We start from the raw sequence: 11,696 nt of genomic DNA, 5'->3' as shown, positions 1-11,696 counted from the left end.
AAATTATTATGGCAAATGAGCAGATTTAACTTGGGTCATTCTCCTATTTGAATCCTCAAAGATAAACATAAAGAAGAATCCAACATAGTTATTATAAAATGTAAATATTTAGCTTATGATTTAAGTGAAAAACATGGAAAAATGTGTAGTGTCTACTTTACTCAAATATTCGATGTCTCAAGACAACTGCTTGTTGACATAAGATAAGTTAAAATGAGTCTTGTTAAATTTCCCTATTGAACTGCATGCATGGGATAGACACACTGGTATTATGGTAAACTAGTGCTGATGTGAAAACTTCCAGAGAGTGGAGGTTGTTCCTGGCTCCTGTGTTACCAGGAACGGCGAATCCTGAGCCATCTGTGAAGGTGAGAACTGACCAAAAACCAGTCCTCAAGAGCTCTACGAACTTTTTCTTCTAGCTTCACTACTCATGTGGTGTGCATATGTTGTATGTATTGTGTATGCATTTCCTTGATGCCTGGAGTTAATTCTCTGAAAAAAAAAAAAAGTATGGGTCATTCAGCTGATAGGAGCTGTTTGAATTTGCATTTTCCCCACTTGCATATGCAGTGAAGGAGGTGCTCACTGTACAGCGTCATCACAAACCAGTGCTGTGCTATGCGGCAAGGACTCTGTAAAGATTTAAAAATAACAGTTTTACATAAAATCATTTAAGGTTTCAGAAACCCTGAACTGCCATGTCCAAAGCTCCTCTCACTAGCACTGGTTGCCTATTATCCTTCCCCCAGGAAACATCAGTTGCCCCCTGTGGCATGGAAATTGAAAGAATCATGTAATTAGTGACGTTAACTCACAACTTGTCTCTGCCCTGTTGCATCCACACAGGAAAAAATAGTGAAAATGATTTATTTTTATATCTTCTCCTTTCACTCACAGATTAAACATACCTTTCTGGTCCATCTTTCTAACAGGTTCTGTTGTCTTCAATCACTGAGTTCTATCTATTGTGTTGAACATGACAAACAAAACTTGTTCTTGAACTTCATTGGAAGAAATGGTATCAGGTGTATCAACAGAAAATGCAGCAGAAAAGCTCCATGGGATTCACTTTTGGGTTATTTTTGCATTCAATGAATAACACAAAATTCCAACTAGTTGGAAGTTTAGTTTAATAGGTGTCCTTATACTGAACATCTACAGAGAGCCTGGGGAATCACTTCATCTTTGAGAACAGAAAGCTTAGCCAATGTTTCCAAAACCTTAGATAGGGGAGAAATTTCACTGAAGACGTCAGACGAACACCCAGACTAATCTATTATCATCTTCTTCACAATTTTTATCTTCATCTTCAACATCATTTTATTACTTATAACTATTTTTTTTCATTTTCTGTAGGCATGGATATTGTCCACACATAAAGACCATTTATCTCTTTTTGTTCAATTTTGTGGTGGATAAATGAAATATGTAGTTAGAGTCTAATTTTATTTTGCTCATGTATGAAGGTTCATTCGATAAATGTTCCATATCCCCTTGGGGTGTGTGCTTGTCATCATCCTCAAGGTCCACATCAAGCCACCCTGGGTCTGTGTGCTCTGTGTGGTGTCCATCTCTTTGCTGCTGTGACATGATGCCAGATCAGTGACCATCACTACAAGTCATCTTTGTTCTGTGGCATTGGGTTCAAAAGCCACTGGTGTCTGCTATCAGCATGCACTTGTCCTCTCCAAGTCACCTTGGGCACTGTCCTGTATTGACTGGAGCTGCACTGATACATTCAACAAAGCCTCTGGTTAAATACAACGGGCATAGGTCAGAAGGCTTAATGTTTCCTTGGAAGTGGACATAATAGTGTTTGAAGGAGACTCTGCTTTTTTTTTTTTCACATAAGAATTGTCTTCTATTACAAAAACCTTTGGTAACCCAAAGAATATAGAGTTGAGCCAGGAATCAGAAATTCAGAGAGGGTCCCCGAGGGAAACTGTTACAGGAAGAGGAAACCACACAGGAACCAAGCCCAAACTTACAAATGCATCTGCTTCCGGGATGGCCCTTCTGTGAAGGGACCCTTGTGCCCCCTGGAGTTACCAGACCCTCTGGCAGGGAGGTTTGTGTTTGAGCTGATGTTAACTTTCGATCACTGTGTCTGTAGCACAGTAATACACTGCCGTGTCCTCAGCTCTCAGGTTACTCAGCTCCATGTAGGCTGTGGTTGTGGAAATATCTGCAGTTATGGTGGCTCTGCCCTGGAACTTCTGGGCGTACTTTGTTTCACTATCTTCAGGGTCGATTCGTCCCATCCACTCCAGCCCTTGTCCTGGGGCCTGTCGTACCCAGTGCATATAGTAGCTGGTGAAAGTGTATCCAGAAGTCTTGCAGGAGACCTTCACTGAGGAACCAGGTCTCTTCAACTCAGACCCAGACTGCACCAGCTGCACCTGGGACTGGACACCTGTGGAGAGGAGGCAGGAATGGATGGAAGTCCACCTTGACTGCTGCTGGTCCCCTCCTCAACCCAGGGTCTGGGAAGCCCCTTACCTGTTGCCACTGCCACCAGGAAGAGGGCTATCCAGCTCCAGTCCATGGTGAGAGGCTGTGCTGTAAAGACTTCTGTAGGGGACGGTATGGCTCTGGGTGATGCTCTTAGGACACAGACAGATCCACATTTAATATAGTCTACTTCGCATTTACATATTCATGAGACAGAGTATTTCATTGCTGAAGACGGCCACAGCTGAGAGAAGATAGAGAACACAGAGACCATGCTCAGAGAGAGTTAGAACCTAAATGCTAATCCATGTTTTGGGATCAGTCCACTCTCAGGTCCCTGAGCTTTGTGCAGACATAGCTCCACCCACTGGGGATATAACCCCATGGGAAATGCTCACCACTTAAAACTCAACTCTGAATCATATAGAGAACCCCTGGACTTGTTCTGGACTTTAAAGTCAGACTATCTTACTCTGGGTCAGTGTGTCTTTAAAATGCTGCACCTAGTGAGTTAATAAATCCATCTCTGTCTCCAGCTCCTTAGAATTCACATATAAAGATGCCATAGAAATATCCCCACTGACTCTGGTTCTCTTATCGAGTTTGATAAATGTTCTGACAGAATAGTATACTCAAGCCACTTCTTGATCAACTGTTTTTTAGATTTTTTTTTGTGTGTGTGAAAACAATGACCCAGACCCCCAGAATAATAAATCCCTCTCCAGATACCTGCTCCTGGAGCAGCAGCCCGGAATTTGTGGGGCCCCCGTGCCTTCTGCTGCTCAGCCCATGCCTTGTATGGGAAGGTCCCATCTGGCCTCACAAGGCATGGACCTCTCAGCATCTCTTATGCAGAATGAAAGGTTGCACTCTGACTTCAGGTGGCTTCATCATGGACACTATATGCTTTTACATCTCCGGCACAGATAATTGGCCTTAATAACCCACAGTATCCTCTGCAGAAATCACCAGGGCAGGGTTCACAGAAGACACTAGGGTGGCACTTTATCACAGCTGCCAGATGCACTAACACAGCCAACACCCCTCACTCCAGAAGCTCTCAGGAGTTTGGGGTATCACTGATGTACTCAGGTTCCTGCTTTCAGGTCCCATGTGAGTATCTCTGAATGTGACCTTAATCCCACTCCACTTCTACTCCATAAATATCACACACACACACACACACACACACACACACACACACACACACACACACACACAGAGTAACACAGTGATGTTTCATGTTAATGACTTCAAGTCTCTCCACTCTCCTGTTACTAGCACATGGGCTGAATCCCAACTCTCACTCAAAATGAGTGAGTGATGTATTTTGATGACAGAACAAAAAACAAACATGGTTGATATGAAGCCTGGGGAATATCCTTTTGGTAGCCTGTTATCCCAGCACCTGGAACCTGCAGAGTCAATGGTGAGGAGGGTGCTGGCTTGTCCTGGAGTCTCAAACCCAGGGTACTCATGGTCAGTATGTGTAGCAAATGCTGACCTGACATAAGAGGTGAATTACACTGATCTGACCCCCACATGCCCCTATCCTTACATCTCACAGCGAGGGGCTGCAAGTGCAGGGCCATTAGGGGTAATGAACAGTTATCTCCCCAAGAAGAGAAGCAGGTGTTGATGCATGAATCGGAGACCCAAAAAAGTGTTTCTGGGGTGCCACTGTATGGACCAGTATCAGTGCTGTTTTCTTGTGTGAGGTCTGGTGTCCTGAGGACCCCTTGTTGCCTGTTGAAGTCTAGCCCTTCTGTCTCCCATGGGGAGGTTTGTGTCTGGGCTCACACTGATTTCTCATCACTATACCATTGGCACAGTAATACACAGTCATGCCCTTGGTTCTCAGCCCATTCATTTGCAGGTACAGTGTATTCTTGGCATTGTCTCTGAAGATGGTGGATTGACCCCTCTCAGAGTTGGCATAGTATGTGATAGCATCATTATTTTTCATGGATAAGACCTAGTACAGTCCCCTCCCTGGAGCCTGGTGGACACAGTTCATGTCAGAGTCACCAAATGTGAATTCAAAAGCCATGCAGGAGAGTCTCAGAGAACCCCCAAGCTGCACTAAGTCTCCAGGAGACTCCACCAACTGCACCTCAGATTAGACACGTGGAAACACAAGAATGTCCTGGTTAAAAAATTATCATATGTCTACTGCATCACTGAGTCATATCTACTGTCATACTCTGTGACTCCTCTTCTTCATAAATTCTCTCTTAAAATTGCATCAAAGAAAACCCAGGCAAACCCAAATTTCATGGTGACTGGTCTGTATACTGTCCTGACCAGGAGCTACAAATACCTGGAATCCCAGGCTGGGCTTCTGTCCCAGAGGTGTAGGGTGGGGCTGAATTGCTTTTTTATTTGCTTGTCCTCCTGCTATATAGGGAGCTCTGGGGTTTGTGGACCTGCAGAGTAGCCCATGCCTCAGTGCAGGTGAATATCCTGAGGGTATGATCATGATACCATTTCAATACCTAAACACACAATCCTGAGCAGGTCTAGGTCACGTCCAAGAGACCAGTCCTGGTGACAGTGAGAACAGCACCTGGGCATGTGACCTCTTAACTGGCCGTCATTGCTCCCCTGAATCTAACACAGGGTAGAACGGGGCAGGCCCAGTGAAGTTGTTGGACCCATTTTCTGTTATGAGAACATAAATAGATGCCGGCATCTAGTGTTTCCTACACTTCAGGACTGTATACAGTTGTGGATTCATAGTCCTCACTTCAATGGAGAAAGTTGTGTATCACCTGAGACATGGTTTTGGATGAGCTAAATTAGTCAGGTTCACCTAGAACTGTCACAGAAAACTCCTGCTAAAGTCTGTGTTGGGTTCAGGACGGCTATCATTGATCCACACACCCTTGTTCTGCAGCTACCCCTTGTCATGGACCTGAGACAATCTTAGACTCTGAGGTAAGTGCCATCACAATGTGATTGTTAGAATATCAGGTGTAATGTCACTGCTGTGGCTGGCTCTGTGGTCAGACTTGGCACCTGTTATTGCTCCCACCTTGGCACAAACTGTATCCACTTAAGACTATCCCACAGTGTTGGGAGTAGATTGATATGTGTGGGCCATTTGTAGGTAAGACCCAGACCATGAGTGCCCAAGGGTGGTGAATCTTGGACACCAGGCCTCCAACACACATTGGAATGATGCAAGTTTTATTCTTCTTGGTGAGGCTATTAGAGAGAGAAATAGACTCCATCTGTCCCACTTGACCCCTCTCTGCCCCTGCTGGAAAAGAAGCTGCAGCATTATTCAAAAAAGGGAAGAGAGAGAAAGGCCACTATCTTCACAGAAACTTTTTGTTCTACAGCTGATCCAGAGCTGTGAGAACTTCCATGGATGAGCCAGTGGGCACAGCCTTGATTTAATTGATACATAAACTTGTCAAGTATTGATGAATCCCTTTATGAGAACCAGGGCTTCTAATGTATTTCTGGTTGTGACTACTGAGATTAAAAGAAACATTCTGAAAGTTGTCTCCACAACTGTGGTGGGGGAATTGCCCCACTTAACACTTTGTGCCAGACCATGTGCTGTAGCTCCTGGTTCACTGTAGTATGTCTGATATTAGGGACATGGAGAACATCCTGGGGGGGATCCTGTCTACACCATGGACTTAGATATGATGTACAGTGTCTTCTGGAAGATACTGTTAACAGTTGTCTGGCCCAAACACATGTAGGTCAAAGTCCAGAGCCCAGAGTTTTCCCTTCACAATTCTACTATGCTATCTGCTCCTAGGATATCTAAATAACAGAGGATGTCTATTTCCAGTGCTCTTGTTCCTGTTTTACAGTTCTTATCATTCAATGACTTCCAGGTTCACAGGCCCTAGGATACAAGACATGGTATCCCATTTCAGGGAATCAGAGAGCATCTCAGAAACTCCTTGTAACAGAAGTCGCCCATTAGGAAAACCACACCCATATTAAATAGGATCCATTCTGGTAAGGAGCAATTTCTAACTCTCCATAGCTGGGTGTGCTAGAAATAGTTAACTCACCTTGCAATCACTGGTGGGTAGCTCACAGGTTGAGGCCACACTCATAAGCAGATGTGGTGTCTATTCTCTGTCAGCTCAGATGCTAAGTGGGAACCTCCATAGCCCAGTTAGAGGAAGAACTGATATGAACAGATTTGGCCCTGAGAACACTGGGTCACTATTGGAAGGTTCTAATCCCACTGCACTTCTACAGCTCAACAATGTTTTCTTCTCTCTCTCTCTCTCTCTCTCTCTCTCTCTCTCTCTCTCTCTCTCTCACACACACACACACACACACACACACACACACACACACACAGTGATGATTTCCATTGTAGTGACTCCAGGTTTTCCTCCTCATCCATTCCTAGCACTTGTGCAGGGCCTCCAGGCTGACTTGAAACTAGTGAGTGAACTACTTTGACAATAAAACCAAAGCAAACACAACTGACATGATGACTGAAAAGAGCCTGGCATTGTGGGGTTTTTTTGTTTGTTTGTTTGTTTGTTCTCCCAACACTTGGAACCAGCAGAGGCCACAGTGAGAAGGATCCTGGCTTGTCCTGAGAAGAGTCAGACCCAGGAGACCATTGTCCAGTCAGTGTAGCCACCATTGCCCCAACGTGTGTGGGAGTTCACACTGACCTATAGCCCACAGTCCCCCATTATCAGAGCTCACAAACAGGAGCCTTGAGGGCAAGACCATAGCTACACTGTATGGGCATCCCTCAAGGACCAAAAGCAGGTTCTGTTTCAAGAACAAGGGACCCAGAAAAGTTGTACTTGCTGGTTAGAGTTCCTGTGGAACACAGACTGGTTTGTATTGCAATTCGCCCCCTGGTGTTGAGCATCCCTGCAGTTCAGCCCTTTTCTCTTTGCACAGGGAAGTGTGTGTGAGCTCTCACTGACTTTATTTTTCAGAGACTCTCATGCAGAAACATGGAGAGGTGTCCATCTCCATCTTGTCATTGATAATATTTTTGAATCATCCCTACAGATAGAGTATCTGCCTTGCCAAGATGCAACATTATGTGACATGTGATAATACATTTTTTATGATAAGACCTACACACTCCAGTGTTTTTGTCTTTGTTTTTTTTTTTTATTTCTTGTTAAGTCTGTAACAAATTCAGTTTATTCAGTTTGTATAAAGCCAGTTAATGTAAGTCTAGAACATTTACAACGGAATCTCAGAGACCCTGAGGGACAGGGACTGCTGCAAGGATGCTCTGGGCACATTTCTGTCTGAGGCTAAAGCTCAGTCACAGGTCTGAGAGTGATGCTGGTCCACTCCCACCACCATGTCCTCAACCACCCTGCAAACATGAGAACAGGATGCAGCTGGATGAGCAGGAGTAGAGAGGTGCTCTGAGGGAAGGACAGAAGTTGCTGACCCCAAGCAAAGAAGGGAGTATAATCAAGGGGTCTTAGGAATAATTAAATTTTCCAGAGCCACTGGCACAAACCAACTTCTGGAATGGTCTCTTTGGCAACCAAAATGTCCAGTAGCAGCAATGATCAATCCACAGAGATATTCACAGTGAAGCCCTAATGGGAAGATGCGGAAGCTTGTGTTCCAGCTGAGTTAATTAAATATGATGGTGACGATGACACATAACACTACATAGCTGGACACCTGTAGCTACTGTTCTTCCAGCAGGTCTCTTTGCACCAAAAACTGTGGGGATGACACAGAGCCAGAACAGAATCTTAATGGACATTCTTGGAATTGGCATGCCCATGGAACTTAGGTATCGGCATTGTAAAACAATGAATTGAACACTCTATTTACTTGTTAGAAGCTAATTAGAAAAGGTAGGCAGACATAAGGATCATAAAGGTAATTGAAGGTGAGTGATGGAAACTATGAGAAGGAATCAAATGGAGAAAATGATAGCATCCCCAACTCAGAAATGAACAAAACTATCACTAAGCTCACAAGCAGACTCTTAATCATCCAGAACTCCATATCCAAACCTCAGTAGGATATCTTCTAACCCTAGCAGGGCAACTATTGTAAAAAGACATGAAACAAAAGTGAGACAAGTCAAGTGCTGGTGAGCATGTGGAAAAAGAGAGCATTTGCACACCCTGGATGGTAAAATAAAATTGTACTGGCACATGGAAAACAGCATTTTTGTTTCTCCGAAAAGAAAAAAGAAATGTGAAACTCTGCCTGTTCAAGGCATGAAGCTCCTAGGTGTCCATTCACATAATAAAAACCAGGAACTGAAAGTGACATTTGCATTGCCCTGTTCATTGAAGTATTATTCACTGTAGTCAATATACAAAAACCACCTTAGTGTCCATCAGTGGATGAATGGGTAAACATGTGTATATATTCATGACAGCGTATTACTCAGCCTTAAATCAGAGGAAATTCTTTCCTAAAACACAGTGTGGTGGAAGGTGTAGTTGAAGGTGACATTATGGTCTGTGAAGTTAAGCCATAATGGAAAGTCAAATATTGCATGATTCCACATATATTAATTTAAATTAGATTTCATTTCCAGAAGCATGTGGAAACAGTCAAAGTCTGGGTTGAAAGGTAGTTTCAGGAAATGGGAGGAAGTCAGTGAGTCTTGCGCTTACAAGAAAGAATAGCACAAATGCACGTGGAGGAGACATTTATTGTCTGGACAACATCAGACATGGCCGTGGGTGGTGTGCATTCACAGGAGCCTGGGGGTGTTTGCTTCTGTGTGGGGAGAGGTTCATCCCTCAGGGCACTGCTGAGTTTCAGAGTGTGGCTTCCTACCTGGGAATGGGAGAAGGGAATAGAAAACACAGCCAAGCCACTGTAATTTTATGTTGGCCATGTGACCATCAGGACACAACCCTTTATAGTCTCGGAGACTGGCCCTTCCACACTGAGTAAATAATCAGTGAGGCCACCATCATCGATGTATGTATCATCACCATAATCATTATCATCACCATCATCACCACCATCCTCATCCTCATCATCACCATAACAATCATCATTATTTTAATCCCTTTACTTATAGCCATTCCTTTTATTACCTGTACACGTGGTGATTGCCCACACACCAGAAGGTGTGGAGGCTGATGGTTCATTGGAATTGGCCATGAGGGTCTCAAAGAAACTCTAAAAATTTAGTCCACAAAAAAAAAAAAATACTGTATTTCCTTACAACAGATATTCCAACTCAGAGACTTCAGAGGTCAGAGAAGAATCAGAAGTTCAGAGAGTTTCCCTGGGGGAAGCTGTTACAGGAAAAGGAAACTGCACAGGAAATCAGCCCAAACCTCCAACTGCACCTGCTCAAGGGATGGGCCTTGTGTTCATGGACCAAAAGTGCCACCAAGTGTTCAAAGACCCTCCTGCAGGAAGGTTTGTGTCTACGTGTATGCTGACTTCCTGTCAGTGTGTCTTCTTTACAATAAATAATACACAGCCAAGTCCTCAGATCTCAGGCTGTTCATTTGCAGGTGCACCGTGTTCTTGGCATTGTCTCTGGAGATGGTGAACTGGCCCTTCAGGGAGCTGGCATAGTATGCACTACTTCCATCAGTATTGATTTGACAAGCCCACTCTAACCCATTTCCTGGAGCCTGGCAGATCCAGCGCACCCAGTGGTTACTGAAGGTGAATCCAGAGGTCACACAGGAGAGTCTCAGACACCCCCCCAGGCTGCACCAAGTCTTCCCCAGACTCCACCAGTTGAACCTCACACTGGATACCTGTAAACACAAAAATATGTTGATTAGAAATATATCATCTGTTCACTGTTCTTCTCAGTCACCTCCACTCACATACTCAGCATCTCTGATTCTCCAAAAAATTATCTCTTAAAAGAGCAAGAAGGAAAACCAAACTAAGACCACTCTCTATGATGAATGGTCTGTGTTCTGTTCTCACCAAGGACTGTGAAGGTCTGAAAAATCCTGGGCTGGTTTCCTGTCCCAGACCTGCATGTTCAGGGATGGGCAACTTATCAAGAGCAGAGAGACCCTATTTGCATGCATCCTACTATATAGGGAGTTCTGGCATAGGAGGCTAATCTCATGGGCACAGTCCTAAAATGTGACCTGTCAAGAGCACACATCTACTAAGATATACTTTAAGCCCTGTTTGTTTTAGCTCAGTAGGTTGGAGCTTTGTCCTATATCTGAAAGGTTGCAGGTTCAATCCCATGCCCGGGCACCTATGATCTCCAGACGGGGCATGAACAGAAAGCAAACAATTGATGTCTCTCTCTGTCCCCCTGCCCAGGCCACCCCATGCTCTGTCTGAAAGCAAGGAAAAATACATCCTCAGTTCAGGTTAAAATTAATACAATAAAAATAAAATAATCAATCCCTACATTTGGTCCTTTGTCTTCCCTAGAGACCCAACTGCTCCAGTGGACAAGCACATGGCCTCAGAGAGTAAATTGCCATAAACAGAGAGGGGTATAAAATGAGAGAGATTTTTTGAAAGTTGCCAGAAAGGAAGAAAAAAAGAGAAATCAACCCTCACCAACAGAGTAAAAATTATAAGTTCAGGAGGTTCATTTTCAGGACACAGGGAGTTTCATATGATACTATGTCCTTTACAAAGTGATCAGAGTATCAACTAAGAACAGAGTGTGACCATGCCGCATATGGACCCAAAGATGGAGGAAGTAGAGCATCTGTGCGGATCATTGAGAGATGGAAGCATAAATTTTACAGAGAAACGGATAGTTCTTCTTGGTTAGGTTTCTTCATTGGAATTTGGTGCTAATCAAATCAAAGCATTAATTGACAACAATCACCATTATACCACACAAGAGCTGGGGCTGAATGTGCAGCAGCCTCACTGTCTCATTTTTGTTTTTATTCTCCAAGCTCTGTGGTAAAACCAGTTTTAAACACTGGCGACACAGAACAAACCCAGTCCTGACTATATCTGCTTAGGTGAAGATGTAGGTGGAGATTGTCAATAAAGTAAATTACAATTATAGAAATTTCATTATGGAAAATCCTGGTAGCAATCACTAAAATAAAATGACAGAAAATATAAAATATATAGTTGATACAAATTACATTTTTCTTCATCTATTGATTACAGAGTGTATAATTCATTTAAATAACCTCTTCATGGAGTTGGGGATCTAGCTTTCTATAACAATGCTCAGCCACAGTTGTTCAGCCATATTTTCAACATCAGAATCTGTGGCTTTGTGGACATATGATGTAGTTCTAATCAGGAATGCAAGAGACAGTTTAATCCCTGGTTAA

At 43.6% G+C, this 11,696-nt stretch overlaps 1 gene segment (V, D, J or C); it reads right to left on the bottom strand.

The window, feature by feature from the left end:
* Positions 1–2,090: 2,090 nt before the first annotated feature.
* LOC129071929 (immunoglobulin heavy variable 1-69-2-like) lies at positions 2,091–2,601 on the bottom strand. The segment is given in 2 exon segments: positions 2,091–2,416; positions 2,503–2,601. Coding segments are annotated over 2 exon segments (372 nt in total).
* Positions 2,602–11,696: the final 9,095 nt, after the last annotated feature.

Source organism: Pteronotus mesoamericanus, unplaced genomic scaffold (genome assembly GCF_021234165.1).
Source record: "Pteronotus mesoamericanus isolate MK-2021 breed Mesoamerican mustached bat unplaced genomic scaffold, CSHL_Meso_final contig_28, whole genome shotgun sequence".
In the NCBI taxonomy this organism is placed as follows: Eukaryota; Metazoa; Chordata; class Mammalia; order Chiroptera; family Mormoopidae; genus Pteronotus; species Pteronotus mesoamericanus.
This window is presented reverse-complemented; position numbering and strand designations above follow the sequence as displayed.